Source organism: Culex pipiens, chromosome 3 (genome assembly GCF_016801865.2).
Source record: "Culex pipiens pallens isolate TS chromosome 3, TS_CPP_V2, whole genome shotgun sequence".
Classification (NCBI taxonomy): domain Eukaryota; kingdom Metazoa; phylum Arthropoda; class Insecta; order Diptera; family Culicidae; genus Culex; species Culex pipiens.
The window spans coordinates 91056777-91079606 of NC_068939.1; the positions used below are offsets into that span (position 1 = coordinate 91056777).

Consider the following 22830-nt stretch of genomic DNA (forward strand, 5'->3'; position numbering starts at 1 on the left):
CACACCGCCGGAGCTAAAAATATTAATTATCATAGTAGTCGTATGAATGGACATTGATGCATGGAAATACTATGCACAGTCAAAGCCTACTCTCCAACTGCAGGCCGCCACTGCTGCAGCTGCTGCTGCCGTACGGCCTCACAACGGCTACCGTGACAACCTCGAGATCTCACCGCCACCTCCGATCACACCGGCGGCGCCTCCACGCCTCCTTCGCCGATGGACGGTTGCCCCTGGTCAGTGGCGTACTAAGGGGGGGGCGGCGGGGGCGGCCCGCCCCGGGTGTCACCCATCTTGGGGTGACACCCGAGCTGATGGGATGACACCTGACTCGGACGAAGAAAAAAATATAATTGACCTAAAATATGTTCATAAAAAATCATCTAGTATCTAACTAATATAAACAAAACATACAAGTTAAATTTTCTGAAACATTCATTTTAGATGGGGGTGTCACCCAAAAGTAACACTCATGTTTTAGAATATGTTTACATAGTATACTTATAATGATGAAGTTAAGTATTCACAGTTAGTAAAAGTGCATGTTTATATGAAGACTGAAGGAAGACTTCAAAAATTTAATTTTCAGGGGTGACACCCGATCAACAAATAAAGAAATTTTGATAAAGATACTAATATGTAAGGGGTGTCACCCCTATATTATAAATGTACAAGCTTATAAAAAGAGTTAAATGGAAAATGTTTTCTCATCAAAATGTGACAAACCACTCTTGAGTTTGATTTTTTTTAATTTTCTCGGAATGTGGGTTTATTTTTGTTTTCTTCGGCAATGTATCAATTGAAAGCAAAAATAATAAAAAAACACTTTGAATTGAAAAATTTATAATACAACTGTTTGCTATCAAAACTGGAAGCTAATAAAAGGGTGCATAAAACTGCAAATTATTTTAATGACAATCAGGGATGGAGTAGTCGCCAAAAAAACTTTTTCGCTTGCAAACTTTCATCACCCGGAGCCGAAACACGCAAGAGAAAATTGCCCTTAAACTTAAAAAAAAAAAATCAGTTGAAGATTTTTTTGTGAGTTTGATTGTTAGCAACACTTAAATTATTTTATATCGTTTTACTTACATACATTGTTACTCTACGAAATGAGACAAGCCATTTTTCGACGTATGAAGTTACATCTGAAAGTGTAGTAATGAAATCGGTGTTTCACCGAACGGACTGATGTTTTTTTGGTTACATTTTACCGATCTTTCGTGCACGATTAAGAAGAGCCATGTTCCTTTTCGATTTTTTTTTATTTGAACATGTACTTTTATCATGTATTCAACTATTTTATATAAAAATCTTCGTATTTCTTTTAGGAAGGTCAAAGTATAACCTAACAGTAGATACAGTTTCAACCGCAGATCCGTTTGAAAATGTGTTTAACATTTTGAACAATATTTTATTATATTTATTATTCTTTAGTCAAACTTCACATTTTGCACAACCTTTGATATGATTTTTAGATTTAATTAAATGTTTTAAATTTTAATATTTAACAAGATTTACGTCCGTCTCAATCCCTTTTCATAAATTTCCTTCTAATAAAATTTCCTGTGCAAAAAATAATTGTTATTCAATTCGATACTTTAATTCAATTAAGTTTAAGGTTTGTTTCACCGAATTTAAGATTTTTGGAAAGTTATCTATTTCTCAGTTTTACAAATATGTTTGTACAGAAATCCCTTTTGTAAAGAAACATTTTATTTACTACACTTTTCAATTTGAATGAATATTAAAACATACATTTAAACAACAAAATCTAAAAAATAAATTTAATCAAAAATTACATCAGAGAAATTTATGTTTTCAAAACAATGCATATTATGATGTTTTTCGAAATTCAGTGTTTAATTGTAGAAAAAAATCCAAATATTTTTTTTCTAAATCTAAACGATCTGACTGGAAGAAACACGCTTTTTCAATAAATATTCGAGCTAAATCTTTACTAAGCAAAAATGAGAGATACAAAACAATCTTAACGTTACCATTGTTTTCTTTTTCATTAAATTGACAGAGAATATTTAAAATTGAAAATTCTTAAAAAATGTATTTAATTAGATTCTTGGCTATTTTTTGTACCAAATTTTATCATTTCATAATTATTAATAAAAGATAAAAAAGATAAGGAATAAACATACAAATTATATGAAATATAATTGTATCATTTTTTTTGTTATTCGGGTAGTAGAATTTAACATGAAAATAATAATTTTGATGGGAAATTTAACGACAATTTCAAATAGGTACGAAAAATCCGAATTCGTTTCCTAAACAACATTTGTTAGGATTATATTTTTTTTGTTTATAATGATTAAAATTTGTAACTCCTACTTGTTAGATAGTATTGATTTCAGATAGATACACATGATTCGAGATATTATTTGCAAAATATAGATTTAAAAATATCGCCATTTGTCAGGTTAATTTAAATTTGTTTATTGTTTATTATTTTTGTTTCAATGAAATTGTTTTATCGAACTTTCCTTCGACCGAGCACTAACGGCCATGTTTTAAATTTTATTTTAAAAATTGTCAGGCAGATCCGAAGGGGTCCACAGAATTATGATTTTGAAATTAATAAAATTTACTTTTTGAATATAGTTAGAATCTAAGTTTCAACAAAGGAAATAAATTTTTTACATTATCTTATCTATGCAAGTCTCTATATAATTTTAGCAACTGTCCATACTAAAATTGTAAGTTAGAGTAAGACTCGGCAAGAGTGCCCAACAACCTTTTCAAACCCTAGAAAAAAAGCAAAGCAATCCACTTTAACATGTTCAAGCAATCCACTTTTCAAACCCTATTATAATTGAAATAAACAAAAAAAAGCATCCATGCCAAAAACGTTGGATATTTAAACAAATATCCTAAATTATGATCAATTAAAAATATAAACTAACGAAACATTAAACTACTTTTCACAAAAACCATTTTGATATTTTCACATGCAATTTAGTTGAAAAACAGCACCGTAAATCAAAAAAGGTAGAGTAATCGGCAATTCAATTAAAATACAGAATGCGCAATCTTTGCTCGTATTGTTGCCGTGCTTCTAGATTATATGAAAATCCTTGTATTCGATTTTTTTTTGTTTTAGAATATAGTAAATTTAAGATAATCAAAAACACATCTTTTGATTTTATGAAAGAGATAGTCAAAAAATTTCATTGCGGTATGATACAAAATGCGATTTTAAAATAATATTAGGATGTTCTCATAGCACTTTCAAAAGCATTTTTTTGTTTTTATTTTAAAAATATTTATATAGTAAACTTAACTATTGTAAAGTTTATAGAAATTTACTAAAAGGCATTACTTTAAAGTTAAAGGCAATAAAGGACCAATGCAATTTTTTTAAAGCAGTCCCAAGTATGTACATTTTTGTTGATTTGAAAAGATATGAAATTCTCTTACTTAAGATTTTGGAAGTTTTAAAATTCAAAATAACAAAGGTATTTTCATGTTTTTTCAAATACCTTTCATTTTTCAATAGAAGTTTTTTCTCAATGATTTTTGTCAGAAAGGTTATATCTCAACTATTATTTGTCTGATTTTTTCAAATTCTGCAAGTGTTTCCATAAATGGGCACTCTCTTGAAAAATGAAAAAAATACTTATTTTTCTGAAATTAAATAAATAAAATGAATTAAGTTGTTTAACATGCGTTCCAGTGTTAAAATAAAGCTTTAAATATTAAATATATATATATATACAGCAGTTCCATATGAAAGTTAAAGAAAAAAAATAAAAGTGCTTCGATTTAGCTCAAATTTTTTCTGGGGGTTCCTTGGCCAAAACAATTAGACCCGTATTTTTTGGTTTGGCCATTAGGGTGGCCTACGCCGTGTTAGGGTGGTTCGAAAAATGGCCATTTTCATCGATTTTCACAAAAACCACTTTTTTCAAAAAATCATAACTTCGCTCCATTTCAACCGATTTTAGCTGTCTAGGGCGCAAATGAAAGATGATAAGTTGGACTTCCAAGAAAAAATAATGTGGAGTTTCAAAAATCTAGCCTAACATTTAAAAAAGTCTTATGAAAACATCAAATGCCGTTTTGACGGTGTCTGGACCAAAGAGCCTATATCTGAAAATATTTTTAACGGATTCCTCGGACAATTTTACATAACATATCAAAAATTGGGCGAGGTTCATTAACAGGATTCAGAGATATGATTTTTTGAAAATAAAATCCGGGTTTTTCGACGCGCCGCGCGCAAAAACGGGAGATTGACGAAATCGGCAAAAAATCAACTTTTTTCACTAAAACTGCGATAACTCGAAAATTTCAGCGATGACCTATACATGTTAGGGTACCAAAATTTTTGTAATTGAAATACGCAACTTTTGGTACCCTAACATCTATAGGTCATCGCTGAAATTTTCGAGTTATCGCAGTTTTAGTGAAAAAAGTTGATTTTTTGCCGATTTCGTCAATCTCCCGTTTTTGCGCGCGGCGCGTCGAAAAACCCGGATTTTATTTTCAAAAAATCATATCTCTGAATCCTGTTAATGAACCTCGCCCAATTTTTGATATGGTATGTAAAATTGTCCGAGGAATCCGTTAAAAATATTTTCAGATATAGGCTCTTTGGTCCAGACACCGTCAAAACGGCATTTGATGTTTTCATAAGACTTTTTCAAATGTTAGGCTAGATTTTTGAAACTCCGCATTATTTTTTCTTGGAAGTCCAACTTATCATCTTTCATTTGCGCCCTAGACAGCTAAAATCGGTTGAAATGGAGCGAAGTTATGATTTTTTGAAAAAAGTGGTTTTTGTGAAAATCGACGAAAATGGCCATTTTTCGGACCACCCTAACACGGCGTAGGCCACCCTAATGGCCAAACAAAAAAATACGGGTCTAATTATTTTGGCCAAGGAACCCCCAGAAAAAATTTGAGCCAAATCGAAGCACTTTTATTTTTTTTCTTTAACTTTCATATGGAACTGCTGTATATATATATATATATATATATATATATATATATATATATATATATATATATATATATATATATATATATATATTTGTTCATTTGAAAATCAGATTTTTTTTATAATATTAAAGTTACAAATACAAAGATGCGTGAAAATCCATTGAATACCTGAGGAGAGCAATTAAAAAAACTGAGTTGACTCCATTATTTTTGTGAGTGTTTTCAAGTCAAGGCAATATTGATATACAGTGGACTCTCTGGCTGTCGATCTTCTCGATATCAATATTTCTCCAGCTGTCAATAAATTTTTCAGTCTCTTCAAATAGATTGCTTTGATTTATCGTTCTTTAATTTGATAACTCCCGCTCTCGACGGTCCCTTCAATATCGACAACGAGAGAATCCACTGTATTGACAAAAATTGAAAGGTAAATCAGCAAAATTAAACAAAATATGAATGAAACGCTTTTCAAGGAAAATTCAAGGCAAAATGTCTCAAGTATTTGGATTCAGTGTTAACCACTTTTTTTTAATTCTGATGTTTTGATTGATGGGAAAACATGCATCAAAAATATTTGCACAATAAAAAAATAACATTTCAATTCTCATTTAAAGACATCACCGAGTCCTTAATCTTTCCGGAATCAATTTTTAATTTTTAAAATAATTAAAAATAAACTTTTAAATATGTATTTTAAAAAATTAAACCGTTTTAAGATTTTTTGAACAAACTGTTTTTTTTAATTGAACAAAATTATATTTAAAGCAAAAAAAAAACATTTTTTTGGTTGAAATTAATATCATTGATAGTTGAAAAATTTACCCTTTTTGTGTTTTTCCGATTTTATTATTTTGAAAACTTAATAGAAAATTATTAAGCAGTTTTATTTGATTAAAAAAATTTACAATTTGAAGTTTTATGTTAACACTGGAACACCCAACGCATGTCAAACTTACAGGGACGCCCAACGGCAACTTCTACTCGCTGGTTCTTGTGCATAATTCAATCAATTTGGACGATTCTTTTTTTCTTTTTTGATTTTTGATTTGTAAGAATGTCTAAATGATCCTAGAAATTTGAAGTACTCGATTCAATTTGCGCAATTTGAGCGTTTAAAAAAATCGCCCTAAATTCCGCGGGGCAAAAAAAAAAACTTAGAATGATGTTTTTGATCGCAAAGAATACATATTTGATCAAACTAATTGTTGATCAATCGTTGGAATGTTAAAAAAAACTAGAGAAATGTCAGTTTATCTGGTGTCAAAAATTTCAATTCAAGATACCCTAAGTCCAAAATAGTAGTTTATGCAACAAGGTGCAAAAAGAGGATTTTTTCAGCACGAGTCGTACAATTATCCAACGAGGTTCACCGAGTTGGATAAATACTATAAGTGATGAAAAAATCAAGTTTTGCAACGAGTTCCATACAACGTTTTTTGCAATTCCGAAAAACACCCTTTGAACAGAATTATAAGACAAATGTCCATGCATTGAAAGTAGAACTTTTCAGCATTTATTTTGAAAAGTGTTGCTATTCGATTCTGTTATTTTTGGTACAGAAAAGTAGGCTATTTCGTCGTTCAAGAATGACAGGAAAAGTAAGTAGTAGAGTGTAACAAAATTGACTTTTTGGCGGGCATTCAGGGGTTTGTTCCGGTGGGCATGCTGAGCCCAAATCCCAAATATGAGCTTGATTGGACGTAACAGGAGCTGGCGCTCCGCCCTTCAATTTTAAATGGGATTTAACCCGTAAAATTTTTTTTTTCCAAAAATGTCACTTTTTGAGGCATTTTGGCCACTGAAGCGTTTACCAAAAACTTTTCCAAGCTCATATTTGGGATTTGGGCTCAGTATGCCCACCGGAACAAACCCCTGAATGCCCGCCAAAAAGTCACATCCTAGTAAGTAGTTTCACGACGGAATTGCGAAAATGTTTTTTTTGATCTGCAGTTCTTAGAAAAAAAAACTTAAAAGTGCCTAAAAAAACAACGGGAAATTTACGTTTCAAAATATCCTACCCTTAACCGCCTAAAATATTTTGCTTAGCTTTAATTTATTCTAATTCTTTTTAAGTATAAACTGACAATTATTTTAGCTTCCAAAGTTTTTAGGAAAATATGGAATAGATGGTTTTTTAATTACGGCTATACATTATGTATATTAAATCAAATCAGTTTGCTTTATTAAATTTGTTGCCTTTGGAAAAAGATTTATAAAGCTTGAACAAATGTCATGTCTTATAATTATTAAAAAACCATTTATCTTAACAACATTTCTAGAGAATACTAATACCGCGCATTTTTTTTTTCAAAATAAATATTTGAATTTAAATCAGCATTCAAAATTTACGAATTTTTCAATCTCGTATCGAACAATTTTCTGAAAATAAATGCATCATTTAAAAAACATAACGTATTAATTAAAAAATTAATGAAATTCAATAATATTTTTATTGCGCGTATGAATTTTTAATCTTTCTAAATTTTAAGGAAAATGATTTTGATTTTGATTAAAAGAATATTCTGTGTAAACACTATCAAACGATAAAAATATTTTATTTTGTATTTTATGACACAACATATTTTCTGAATATTTTTCATTTAAAAAAATCTGTTATTTATAAGGAAAATCGCCGAGCTGAATGATATGTTCTTTTTTGAACAAGTTCTTCGATATAATTATTTTGATAATTATAATACGTGTATTTGCATACAATTTAGAAAAAGTCTTTGCTTTAATATAAAAAGTTTAATTTTCATTATTAAAAATAGTTGTTTTTTTTATATTGCAAGATTTTGGCTCATTGCAGAGTATTATTTAGAATTCCAGTTTGTAAGAAGAATACCATGTGACATAAGTTTGGTGGGATTCAACCTAGAAAGGGAGGTGTGAGAAGGGGGGGGGGGGGGGGGGTGACACCGGGCAGCCCGCCCCGGGTGACACCCGGCCTTAGTACGCCTCTGCCCCTGGTTCCAATTGAGTCTGCACATGGCCGTTGTTGCCGCGGTATTTGTGCGCTGTATGTGTCGATCTGACCGATCAGGTCTGGCCAGATCTCGGCAGGTCGCCGTCACAGTCTTTGGAACAGCCAGAGTCAGAAGGAGCTGTGCGAGCGCAATTCTACACCACATCCAATTCAATTTGTACTGTTGAATTCGTCCACGTTGTGAAGTTCCGTCCCGGGGGTGCCTGCACACACACATACACACACTCTTCACGCGGTCCTTGGCGGAACTTGTCGTGCACCGTCCCTCCGCCTGGCCCTCGTGACCTCGAACCCCTGCTCCAGTAACGCGCGTGAACTTCTTCCGCCGAACCAGTTTTCAGTGATTTAACTTTAGCGTGTTAATAGGGTTACGTGCCCAAAATGTGCGAGGAAAAAAGTTCGAGGTTAGGTTCCCGTAAGTGATTGTTGTTGATCTGTTTTCTTTCAGCCACGTAGCGAAAGGTTCAAATTAGTCGCGAAAATCAAGAGTGTGAAAAATTTCGTGTGATAATCGTGATCGATCGGAAGAGTGACGAAGCGACGGGGACGGGAAACAACTTTTTGCTGCCACTACGGTTGTTGTTGCTGAAATAGTCCCAAGGAAAAATCCGTTGCGAAAACGAAGTGGATATCGAAAAAGTCACCATTTGCATACTTGTGCGCGCACGTATTACTAGCAGCCGAAACGCACACACCAATACAAGGTTTTAAAATGGCCCGTCTACTAGTTCTGCTGCTGTGCATTTCCATGACAACAACCCAGAAGCCAGGCAACTTCAACTTCAAAGAGAAAGGTAAGTGAATGCCCCTATTATTTGGTGCAGAAAACTGGGAGAGAGAGCAAAAAAAAAATTGCACCTCGAACAGCTGGTTTCGTACGAGTTACGTAACGACACATACGACAATCCAATGGGAGTACAAAGCATCCTGCTGGACAAGGGAACGTCAGGGTAGGGTGAGAGTATGTACTGTTGACCAGCCTCGCATTTCTGGGTATTGATTTTCTAAAATATTCACAATTCAAACAAAGACATTTAAAACTTAGGTCTTGATGGAATTACTAATAATACAAACATACAAAACATCGTGATTTGTCGAAAGTTGCTGAATAATATTGGTACGATCACGAACACCATCCTTCTTTTCAATGGCCAGGCCTACTGCGTGCAGTTAGCCGCAAAGATGAATCGTTGAAGTTGGAGTCGCATAATTGTAATTTGTTTGTACCGTTTGTAACTACGTTACTATAATTGTTTTACCATAACGATGACACCAGGGGTCTACCGGAAAATGGACCGATTCCGGTGCTGACAAATTCACGTTTTTACAGGTTGGTTCGAAATTTAGAAGGAAAATCAAATCCAAGGATCAAGGCCAAGGATTCCACGCTAACCAGTTGTTTAGTTTATATTTAGTGTTTCTTTGATAACACATTGACCTTTAACTGAACCTTAGAGATCAGATAGGTTTAATATGAAATATTAATAGATTGACATCTGTTTACCAATTGAACTTTTAAATTTAAACTCAATTATTTACAACATGGTTTTAGGATAACTTTTTTGAGTAACGGAACATAAATTTTGATGATTTGTTTTTAAACATCACATTTTTTTTATTTAAGTGGTCTGAGAAGCAAATTCAGCGGAATTTTTTTTTTAGTTTTGGTGGGAATTTTTGTTCCGTATAAATTTCTACGGTTTTTGGCAATATTGGTTCTAGGGTGTTTCTAAATGTTTGTATTTATTCATAAACTATCATCAAACCTTATCAAATAAAGGCAAACTTTTTTCGGCAGTATTGTGGTGCTAGCCATTCTGGACAACTTTGCTAAAGACACGAAATTTCAAACTCTTAATCCTTTCATTCTACAGCACTTTCTAGGAAAATCACTAGGGTTACTCTTCAAAAGAGTGTTTTTGTTCCTTTTTTGCATCATTTTTTTTTTAAATTATTATTTTTAAATTATTCCTTGGGCCTTGCAAGGGGAGTACTATATAAATCGTTATAGTACTCATTTTGTCAAGGAGCATGGATAGATCCGTCATGGTAATGAAATCGATGGTTTAATTGTATTGTTCCAAATACTGTTAAAACTTCCATTTTATTAACACAATGGATATCGTTCCATGCTGAAGAGAACCCGCTTTGCCGTAGCACCAAGGCTTATCGACGTCTTTTGGCTTAACCATCTAGAAGTAGTGTAGTTTGGACACTCCTAAAGTGTCCTTACAACGTGTGTACAATGAACACTAACGCGACTGCTGGTGAGTTAAGCTGGCGTCGAGACCAAGAGGTTCTCCGATAGTGGAAATATCACAAATGTACAAAAACCCGCTACATATGTGACTTTTCCCCTATCAAATGTGGGATTTAGGTTAGGATTTTGTTTTCAAAAATTAGTTTTGCAATGGAATCTAGTCTTTCTTATTTTATTCCTTAGTTGGAACTTTGAAATTTTGCATTTAGTTATTTAAGAATTGCATCAGATTGTCAGTGTGCCAAGTAATACTGCCAGAATAGCTGATTTCCATTCAAGTGGAATACTAACCATTCAGATTTATCAATATTTCCATAGAGTCTCGATCAATCAATAATGCAATGATATCGGACAAAATTCGTCAATCTGTTGAACTAACGGTTTTCGGATTATGGTTGTATCGATCATTGTTGTGAATCGAGGATCTACTGGAATTTTGATGATCTAATGGAGCCTAACATTTCAAGTTATTTCAGATTATTTAGTTTAGGTTTTGGCAGATATGTTTTCAGGTGTAATGTACGACAAGACTACTGACGGATGTGACAGGACGGGGATCAAGTTTAGAGGTTTTAACATCAAGATTAGTATTCCCTAGACATGTTATTTCATCTTTTGTTTTCCAGTGATATTTTTTTAAATTTCCTTCAGGGCTGAAATGCACAATAGGGTTCACGGTTTAGTTACATTTTCTTATTTAATTGACTAATAATTAAATTTCTTCCGGGCCTTTTTACTTTGAATCATAATTTCAGATTTCCTTTATTCAGTGTTAAACTTAGAATAACGTAACTGCTCAAGTCATCCAAGCTCTTACTACTCACACCTACACTAATTTTCTTTCACCTTCCCCCTCCCGATCCCCTATATCTTCCGGTGGTGTTCATTTTGTATGCAATACTAGTTCGGCCACTACCCTTTTTTCCACAAGAAACCGGACTTGGATTGACTTGAGGCCGCGTCCCCCACCTTGCTCCGTAAAACGAAAACGAAAACGAAAATTATTATTTTTAAATTATTATTTTTAAATTATTATTTTTAAATTATTATTTTTAAATTATTATTTTTAAATTATTAATCAACAATATAAAAACATTTTCTAAGCTTTTCAATATTTTTGCAAGGGGTTTTTTCCTTCATAAAGTATTTTTAAATTGCAAATAATGAACATTTTTTGCAAAGCTAACTAAAAAAAATTATGTCAATTTCGATTGCAAATTTAATTTTGCATAAAACATTAAATTAATTTTTTTGTCCATATTTTCGATTTTTTTTTTCAAAAATCTTTTTTTTCTTCAAAAAATCATATTTCTTCAGTACCAGATTTGAATCATTCTTAACTCAAGCATACAAGATATCTTTACGCATTTTGGAAATAAAACTTTTAGAGATTGATGGGTAAAATCAGGATACTTTATTCTATGTAACCTTTATTTCCTGAAAAGTCCTCATCGTGACCAGCAACATTGTATGGAGCCTTGTAAGAAAAATCTTATGATGCAAAATGGCTTTTTTGACAAAGGGAACTCAAGGACAAAATTAAATTGAAAGAGAAATTCTTGAGATTCAGGAATTTGAAAAATGTTCAAAAAGACAGTTCCGGTTCATGGAATAAGAAAAGGCTATGAACTAAACTTTGATGCCTTGAGAGTTTATTTTTCCACCATAGTCATTTGGTGTCAAAGGGACTTTTATGTAAAATTAGACGACCGATTTGATACTCAGAATTCCAAAAAACGTATTTTTCATCGAAAAAACACTAAAAAAGTTTTAAAAATCCTACCATTTTCCGTTAGGGACTTTTTCAAAACTTTTGTTTTCGTTAAATCGCGATAACTCGTGATGTTTATAAGCAAACCTCTTATGTTTATAAATCATTTTTTTTGTAATTGTGTGTGTGTGTGTGGTCCAATCCAATACCCGCTGGCCGGCAGCGAAATTATGGGAAAGAATAGTTTGTATCAGACTTGGTTTATGCTGATACAACATATCTCAGTCCCGGGTATTAGGTGGTGACAGCCCTCGCGCTGCTTCCAATGACCCATTTCAGAATGGCAGAGATCCTAGCGGCCCAATTCCGAGGTCATTGGGCATTGTCTGGCCCCGCCTAAACATAGAGCAAGAACCAGACGGGTCCTCGAACTATCTTTAAACTTCCAATCCCATCAGGCAAAACAGGGATCAGCGCGTATATAATGGTTAATAAATGGCATTTGCATAACACTTTTTTTCCATCCTCCGACGAAGCTCGCACACAAACTGGCCCCGACGCCCGACCAACTCGTCGGATTTTTCTTCTTTTTTCACTTTTTTTTTCGCAAGAGGATGCGCAGGTTTGCTCCTGTCATCCTCCGACGAAGCTCGCACACAAACTGGCCCCGACGCCCGACCAACTCGTCGGATTTTTCTTCTTTTTTCACTTTTTTTTTTCGCAAGAGGATGCGCAGGTTTGCTCCTGTCATCCTCCGACGAAGCTCGCACACCAAATCAATTTTTTTGTAATTGTAGAACATTGTTACACTTTAAAAAATATCCCTGCAAAGTTAGAAAAAACACGAAATTTTAAAATGACAAATTTTGTTCTAAATGATAAAATGACCCTTCTAGGTCAATGTAGATTCGAAAAGTACATTAAATTTCTCTTAAAATTACATGTTCCCAAAAATTTTTACAGTCGAGTAACGGAAAATGGGAGAATTTTTAAAACTTTTTTAGTGTTTTTTCGATTAAAAATACGTTTTTCGGAATTCTGAGTATGCCAACAAATCGGACGTCTAATTTTATATAAAGGTCCCTTTGACACTAAATGTCTATCTCATCACCGTTTCAGGCTGCAATTTTTTGGAAGACACCTCTTTTTTCGCATGTTCAAAAATAAAAGGGATTGTACCGGCCCTCCGTCACGAGATATCAAAAAACGGGCCTCGGATTCGTTATCAGGGACAAAAGTTACCCCTTAGGGCACAGTTTCACGCAAATCGAAGAGGGGTCGGGGCAACAGCTGCATGAGTTGGCGGAGAATTACCCTAATATAGCATGTTCTTATTAGTAAAATCAGCTAAAACTTTCGTTGGGACAAAATTGACTCATAGATTGTTTGGCTTTGGCCAATATCTCCAGGTATCGCAGCCAAAACTGTACCAAACTCTTATCATTTCGTATCAATACCAGAACTACTACCACTATAGTACAGTATGCTGAAAATCTTGTCCACCAACACCTTGCCGTCACAGGCTAGCATTGACCCAGTTGTCCTTCGAGTTCTGAGAAACAAAAGTGGTATCCCACCTTTGCACACCTTGTCCACGTTGACATTTGAGTCCCAACCTTTCGCTCGTGCGGTATTGGTAAGGACCTCCTAAACGACTGCAATGCGGCAGCTTGCATGTCTCAGCTACAACCACATCTCCACCACCACCTACGACGAGGCGGGATCAACTGTGACCATACCTTGGAACCGTACAGTTTTCTGAATTCCAGGTCAAGCTGATTATGATGTGTGTTTACATAATCAGTCGTGTCTCGCGGGCCGACCCAAGAAACCAATACCTTCTCCGGCCGACCATACACACCTCTCCCTCTCTTAAGTTGAATAGTTGAGCCTTTCTGGTGCCTGACTTGTCACGCATGTATCTCCGCCTCCCCCTTCTGGCACGAACCCCACAAGCTGATCTCCTACGTCATCAGATTTGTGGAGATTTGTGACGTAGCGGTCACTTTGGGTTGATCGGTTGTGGCGGGTAAAACCCGACAACAATCTCTTTTCTTTTAGAGTTGGTGACGTTGGTGGCGGCGATTTCGACGAAACTTCAAAAAAGGTTAACTTGATGACCTTGGTAGAGTGGTCACTGTGTGTGATAGTTGCATGGGTTCGAGCGCCGACAACGCTCGGCCCGGTCAGTTTGAGTGTTTTTTTATTGATCTACACACGGACTGGACAATTGCGGAAACGGAACCGGTTAGCGTAGCTGCAAATTTGTCTTGGTGATTTGATTAGTTGCAGAAATAAGTAACAACAAGTTGGATCCATTACTACAATTATCGAACAAAAGGTAGTCCGAAAAGATTTTAAGATTACCGTCAACTGGGACAAATCGGTACTACAGTCTGAATGGGGACAGCACGTTTTAGAGCACATAAAAGCTTCAAATTTGAAAATTCATGTACCGAAAAACGGGGTGACTTTGATAGGTTTGAGATTTTTCCGCAAAATGAAGAGTACAAATTAAATACGTACGGAATGCTATGGAATCATACTGACCATGGTAGAGAAGTGTTCAAAGTACTTCAAGAAGAAGTTTTCATAACATTTTGAAAAGTTTAAAAAGTTAGTTAACTATAATTAAGAATATGTTGATAAATAGCATTATTTTAATATTCTCAAAGTGTCATGATTTACTCGAGAAACATTTCAAATCGCAAAACGGAATGCATTCTCGGATTTATTGCACAATTTTCCACTAGGAGCAGGTAAAATATTTTTGCAAATAATAAATATTATGTGTTTTTGAAATATAATTTAAAAAAAATCTTCAAATTTATAAGCGTTTTAAGTAGAACAAATTTCATATTAAATGTTAAAACTTTTGATTCTTGCTTCGAATTCAGTTTTAAATGCAATATGAATCGATTATTTTATAAACAAAACAAGTTTTAACGAGCTCTTGGCAAAATTCCGAGTTTTTAACAAGTTTACCTAATATTTATATGTAAACAAGCTCTTCCCGGCAAACTTCGTCCTGCCTTGTTTGGTTTCCTGACGTTTCTTGCTTGTTTGCTTCTTCAGCCTCCTGTGATCAAAATTTGATTTTACGTAACTTTTCCCATACAATCTGCAGATTTTCCGGAATCGGTTCCAGAGTGGCCAAAGTTGTAACTTTTTGGCGTAAGAACCTTCCTTGGACTTTTACGAATCCAACGCAACAAAGAGCACCTCGATCCGACGCTCCGTATTGAACTGATTCGCGTTCGAACAAAACCGTCGAAATTTTTTATATATATAGATTGTTGAAAAGCTTATAAACAAAGTTAACTAAATATAAACATTGTTTTTTCTTAAAAACCATATCAGCAACCTTAGAGATTGTACCCAAAATAAAAATTAACAACTTAAATCTGGTTTTAACAAGAAAAACTATGGCTATCAAAGGCACCCCGAAATTCATATAAAGAATTTTCAACGCAACTAATTTTTTAAACATCATTGATTTTTTTTTTCAAAAATAGTGTATGGACCTTGTGTGGCCTACCCCAGTACATGTTTTAAAAATAATAATCTTGAGAAAAACCTTAACAGTTGGAAAATATTCCAAAAATAAATTGAAATCCTATCAATGTCACCCCGGTTTACGGTACATATTTTGTTGCTCTGAACCAACCAAAACCACTCAAATATATTTACTTCACTCCAGATGATGGCACCAGAGATTTTGAGATTTTTAGATATTTAGATTTTGAGATTTTGAGATTTTGAGATTTTGAGATTTTGAGATGTTGAGATTTTTAGATTTTTAGATTTTTAGATTTTTAGATTTTTAGATTTTGAGATTTTGAGATTTTGAGATTTTGAGATTTTGAGATTTTGAGATTTTGAGATTTTTAGATTTTTAGATTTTTAGATTTTTAGATTTTTAGATTTTTAGATTTTTAGATTTTTAGATTTTTAGATTTTTAGATTTTTAGATTTTTAGATTTTTAGATTTTTAGATTTTTAGATTTTTAGATTTTTAGATTTTTAGATTTTTAGATTTTTAGATTTTTATATTTTTATATTTTTAGATTTTTAGATTTTTAGATTTTTAGATTTTTAGATTTTTAGATTTTTAGATTTTTAGATTTTTAGATTTTTAGATTTTTATATTTTTAGATTTTTAGATTTTTAGATTTTTAGATTTTTAGATTTTTAGATTTTTAGATTTTTAGATTTTTAGATTTTTAGATTTTTAGATTTTTAGATTTTTAGATTTTTAGATTTTTAGATTTTTAGATTTTTAGATTTTTAGATTTTTAGATTTTTAGATTTTTAGATTTCTAGATTTTTAGATTTTTAGATTTTTGGATTTTTAGATTTTTAGATTTTTAGATTTTTAGATTTTTAGATTTTTAGATGATTAGATGTTTAGATTTTTAGATTTTTAGATTTTTAGATTTTTAGATTTTTAGATTTTTAGATTTTTAGATTTTTAGATTTTTAGATTTTTAGATTTTTAGATTTTTAGATTTTTAGATTTTTAGATTTTTAGATTTTTAGATTTTTAGATATTTAGATTTTTAGATTTTTAGATTTTTAGATTTTTAGATTTTTAGATTTTTAGATTTTTAGATTTTTAGATTTTTAGATTTTTAGATTTTTTGATTTTTAGATTTTTAGTAGAAGTCAGTAGGTCAGTGGGTCTCGTGGCGCAGGGGTAGCGGCTTCGGCTGCCGATCCCGATGATGCTATGAGACGCGGGTTCGATTCCCGCCTTATCCACTGAGCTTCTATCGGATGGTGAAGTAAAACGTCGGTCCCGGTTTCTCCTGTCTCGTCAGAGGCGCTGGAGCAGAAATCCCACGTTAGAGGAAGGCCATGCCCCGGGGGGCGTAGTGCCAATAGTTTCGTAGAAGTCAGTAGAACAAATGTCATATAAAATATGAAAACTTTTGATTCTTGCTTCGATTTCAGTTTATAGTGTAATATGATTCGATAATTTAATAAACAAAACTAGTTTTAACGAATTTTAGGCAAAATTTTGCCTTTTCAACAATTTCACCTAAAATTGTTAAAAAGCTTATAAACTTTGTTTATAATTTGATTTTTTTTTCTTAGAAGCTGTATCAGACAACTTAGTGACGGTAAATTTGACGTAAACATGAAACATGAACACATTAAATCTTATTTTTACAAGAATAACTATGACTATCAAAGTTACCCCGGAATTAAAATTAAGAATTTTCAATGCAACTATTTTTTAAAAAACTATTAAATCAAAAATAGTGGATGCACCTTGTGTGGCCTACCTAGTACATGTTTTAAAAATAGTAATCTTAAGACAAACCTTACCAGTTGGAAAATATTTCAAAAATAGATTGAAATTCTATCAATGTCACCCCGGTTCACGGTACCTATGAGCATGAGCATGAGCATGAGCATGAGAGACCACCCATGGTTGTCCTTCTCCGTTGCTGAACAGGACCGTAATATCCTATCAATACAACCGACCATACGCTTGAACGATCTAATGGTGTTTCCCTTATCAACAGCATGTATGAATGCGTTGAAAAGATAAAACATCAAGATCATTAAAACTAGATCTGAAGCAAATAGGTAACAGTCATTGGCCACCAACGGCGCCCGCCATGTCAGTTTGTAGATCTCGGGGGATTGGGACGGGAATGTTAGTTAGCACAGGTTGCTACCAAGGGTGGGTTCTATACGATATCCACACCCCCACGTGTGCCGGAAAACTACTTCTACTTGGGATTTTTCAGTGGGTAAGGGTAATGGCCAGGATTCAACATAGAGGATGATGATGCGACCCAATAATCAATAAATTTGGTTTAATAGTGTGATGTATTATGCATTCTCAAGGCAAACAGTCGGAGGATGCGGATGAGATTATTCCCGGTTATTTGGTGTTGAGTTTAGCATTAATGATTCAATCTTAGACAGCCGGCTGTGGAAAGATAAAACCAAATAAAATGCGAAAACGCGAAACCGCCCGGACCGAAAAACCCACACTATCGAAAACGGCAACGAAAATCCTGCGTGATAACCGCGACGCGCACCGTTCAAATCCGCCAAAGCAACTGTCAAACAATCGCGAAATCACCCGGGTCGAAATACACACACAATCGGGGGGAAAACAAAGACGGAAACGGCAACGAAAATCCTGCGTGATAACCGCGACGCGCACCGTTCAAATCCGCCAAAGCAACTGTCAAACAATCGCGAAATCACCCGGGTCGAAATACACACACAATCGGGGGGAAAACAAAGACGGAAACGGCAACGAAAATCCTGCGTGATAACCGCGACGCGCACCGTTCAAATCCGCCAAAGCAACTGTCAAACAATCGCGAAATCACCCGGGTCGAAATACACACACAATCGGGGGGAAAACAAAGACGGAAACGGCAACGAAAATCCTGCGTGATAACCGCGACGCACACCGTTCAAATTCTCCAAAGCAACTGTCAAACAATCGCGAAATCACCCGGGTCGAAATACACACACAATCGGGGGGAAAACAAAGACGGAAACGGCAACGAAAATCCTGCGTGATAACCGCGACGCGCACCGTTCAAATCCGCCAAAGCAACTGTCAAACAATCGCGAAATCACCCGGGTCGAAATACACACACAATCGGGGGGAAAACAAAGACGGAAACGGCAACGAAAATCCTGCGTGATAACCGCGACGCACACCGTTCAAATTCTCCAAAGCAACTGTCAAACAATCGCGAAATCACCCGGGTCGAAATACACACACAATCGGGGGGAAAACAAAGACGGAAACGGCAACGAAAATCCTGCGTGATAACCGCGACGCGCACCGTTCAAATCCGCCAAAGCAACTGTCAAACAATCGCGAAATCACCCGGGTCGAAATACACACACAATCGGGGGGAAAACAAAGACGGAAACGGCAACGAAAATCCTGCGTGATAACCGCGACGCACACCGTTCAAATTCTCCAAAGCAACTGTCAAACAATCGCGAAATCACCCGGGTCGAAATACACACACAATCGGGGGGAAAACAAAGACGGAAACGGCAACGAAAATCCTGCGTGATAACCGCGACGCACACCGTTCAAATTCTCCAAAGCAACTGTCAAACAATCGCGAAATCACCCGGGTCGAAATACACACACAATCGGGGGGAAAACAAAGACGGAAACGGCAACGAAAATCCTGCGTGATAACCGCGACGCACACCGTTCAAATTCTCCAAAGCAACTGTCAAACAATCGCGAAATCACCCGGGTCGAAATACACACACAATCGGGGGGAAAACAAAGACGGAAACGGCAACGAAAATCCTGCGTGATAACCGCGACGCACACCGTTCAAATTCTCCAAAGCAACTGTCAAACAATCGCGAAATCACCCGGGTCGAAATACACACACAATCGGGGGGAAAACAAAGACGGAAACGGCAACGAAAATCCTGCGTGATAACCGCGACGCACACCGTTCAAATTCTCCAAAGCAACTGTCAAACAATCGCGAAATCACCCGGGTCGAAATACACACACAATCGGGGGGAAAACAAAGACGGAAACGGCAACGAAAATCCTGCGTGATAACCGCGACGCACACCGTTCAAATTCTCCAAAGCAACTGTCAAACAATCGCGAAATCACCCGGGTCGAAATACACACACAATCGGGGGGAAAACAAAGACGGAAACGGCAACGAAAATCCTGCGTGATAACCGCGACGCGCACCGTTCAAATCCGCCAAAGCAACTGTCAAACAATCGCGAAATCACCCGGGTCGAAATACACACACAATCGGGGGGAAAACAAAGACGGAAACGGCAACGAAAATCCTGCGTGATAACCGCGACGCACACCGTTCAAATTCTCCAAAGCAACTGTCAAACAATCGCGAAATCACCCGGGTCGAAATACACACACAATCGGGGGGAAAACAAAGACGGAAACGGCAACGAAAATCCTGCGTGATAACCGCGACGCGCACCGTTCAAATCCGCCAAAGCAACTGTCAAACAATCGCGAAATCACCCGGGTCGAAATACACACACAATCGGGGGGAAAACAAAGACGGAAACGGCAACGAAAATCCTGCGTGATAACCGCGACGCGCACCGTTCAAATCCGCCAAAGCAACTGTCAAACAATCGCGAAATCACCCGGGTCGAAATACACACACAATCGGGGGGAAAACAAAGACGGAAACGGCAACGAAAATCCTGCGTGATAACCGCGACGCGCACCGTTCAAATCCGCCAAAGCAACTGTCAAACAATCGCGAAATCACCCGGGTCGAAATACACACACAATCGGGGGGAAAACAAAGACGGAAACGGCAACGAAAATCCTGCGTGATAACCGCGACGCACACCGTTCAAATTCTCCAAAGCAACTGTCAAACAATCGCGAAATCACCCGGGTCGAAATACACACACAATCGGGGGGAAAACAAAGACGGAAACGGCAACGAAAATCCTGCGTGATAACCGCGACGCGCACCGTTCAAATCCGCCAAAGCAACTGTCAAACAATCGCGAAATCACCCGGGTCGAAATACACACACAATCGGGGGGAAAACAAAGACGGAAACGGCAACGAAAATCCTGCGTGATAACCGCGACGCACACCGTTCAAATTCTCCAAAGCAACTGTCAAACAATCGCGAAATCACCCGGGTCGAAATACACACACAATCGGGGGGAAAACAAAGACGGAAACGGCAACGAAAATCCTGCGTGATAACCGCGACGCGCACCGTTCAAATCCGCCAAAGCAACTGTCAAACAATCGCGAAATCACCCGGGTCGAAATACACACACAATCGGGGGGAAAACAAAGACGGAAACGGCAACGAAAATCCTGCGTGATAACCGCGACGCACACCGTTCAAATTCTCCAAAGCAACTGTCAAACAATCGCGAAATCACCCGGGTCGAAATACACACACAATCGGGGGGAAAACAAAGACGGAAACGGCAACGAAAATCCTGCGTGATAACCGCGACGCGCACCGTTCAAATCCGCCAAAGCAACTGTCAAACAATCGCGAAATCACCCGGGTCGAAATACACACACAATCGGGGGGAAAACAAAGACGGAAACGGCAACGAAAATCCTGCGTGATAACCGCGACGCACACCGTTCAAATTCTCCAAAGCAACTCTGTCACCCCGGTTCACGGTACCTATGATATACAAATTTTAGATTTCATAGATAGGTTTATAAATTTTACAGGTTCGTGTTTTGAAGAAGTTTTTCTTTACAAAAACTTAAGCTAGAAATTCCGAACATGTCTTCGACTTTTGCTTTTTCGGCTCTTCAACCCTCATGCAAAAGTCAAAACCATGAAAATTCCACGGCCACGCACGCACACGCCGGCTCAGCCTCGTTCAAAGCCACCCCGTGCGCAGAGAGATATTTTCCGAATTTGCCTCACCACAATTGCCATATTGTGCAACCGCAGACAACTCCAAAACGGACACGGCAATGCCGCACCGTAACTCATGGATCACCGAACACGTGTGTTTGGGCCATAGCTATGTCAACCGTGCAATGGAAAACAATGTTTCGCAGTGTGACACGATCTTGATTAGGGATTTGCATGGTTGGATCACCTAATTCTCCAAAATGGACCCACGAATGCATGAAGATCATCGTTTTGAGGTCTTCAACAACTACCACCTTCCAGCAGCCACCTTAAGACCTTTGCGATCGTCTGATAAACGCAAAACTTGTTTCTCGCGTCGACCCACAGCTAGAATTTCAATAGATCCAATTACACAGCCTCCGACAAGTGTTGTTCAGAGCATCCGTGGCTTCTGGCGCTGCCGCGCTACACCACCGTACAGACGTCTACAGAAACTTGCTGATATTTCGCAATCACCTTCGGAGATCTGCTCGTCTTTCGGTTCCCGGAGTTGCAGCTGCTGGCCGTTGTTTTTGTTCCATCCGACAAAGAGACCCCTCGCTTGGACATTGATACCCACCACCGTTGTTGTTCAGCGCTCATTAAAATATCTGCCGCTGGTGGTGGTCAACAGCAGCTTTTGCTGCAGTACCTCGCAGGGATTGTTGTGTTTGACAATCGAAGTTCATGTTGGAGGTCTGTCTCCGCGGGTCATACAATTAGCAGCGCTTTGCTACATGTTGACAATAATGACACCACCACCGTGGAGCATGGAGTGTACTGAGTTGGCAAACAAATTAAAAGGGACAGTGTTGTCGTCCTTGGGTTAAGATTGTCGAATGGTACAAGTAGACTTTCATTAGCGAGTTAGAAACTTAGTTGAACATCTTTAGCAAAGAATAAAACGGAGCAACTTGAGCGCAACTTAAAATGAAATGCAATACGAGTCGATCGATTTCAGCATTCGTCCAGTTTCCGAATTAGGCTCATGCACCCAAAACAGCTTACCAACTCTATAATTAGCCTCCTTTTTGGTGCAAGTATATACAAAGTTTCAACTTTAATGATCTGCGGCTCTGGGTGGTTTTGGCGTCAACGATCAACGATTCTTTCCAACTTGGGAGCTTATGTTGCTCCAACCTGCCAACCCTTTTTTGGTGGAATGTACAACTTTCTTTTGCCTGGTCTTTCGTTCTGTTTTCTACTTTTGGTTTCGTTAGTTGAGAATATAAATCACCTAAAAATTCATAAAAGTTCGTTCAAAAAGCAAACTAGCTTTGCCAAACGAGATCCCTCGCATATTAGGACTAGTCACTCTGCTAGTGCCTCAATATTAGTTTATAAAAGAAAGAAAATGGTTTGCCGTACCATACCTACACAGGAATAAGTTTTAAATAAATGTTTGTATTATATGAATTGCAATTGAAATTCGAAACAGAACGTTATTATAATTTTACGTTGTTTACAATTTTCTAGTGTTTAAGATTGAAATAAAGCGTAAATATGATTTCGCTGAAAATGC

General features: G+C 36.5%; 1 protein-coding gene across 7 annotated transcripts in view; it reads left to right on the forward strand.

Moving 5' to 3' along the window:
* Positions 1-22830, forward strand: part of LOC120429201 (uncharacterized) — a 262260-nt gene that overhangs the window by 5415 nt on the left and 234015 nt on the right. For 5 of the 7 annotated variants that reach the window (XM_052710536.1, XM_039594408.2, XM_052710534.1 and 2 more), the window contains exon 2: positions 8391-8736. In XM_052710536.1, coding sequence (XP_052566496.1) covers positions 8655-8736 — 82 coding nt within the window. In that variant the 5' untranslated portion in view covers positions 8391-8654. Of the gene's footprint in view, positions 1-7945; positions 8737-22830 lie in introns of those variants that run through there. The other 2 variants (XM_052710533.1, XM_039594409.2) reach the window with 2 other exon arrangements.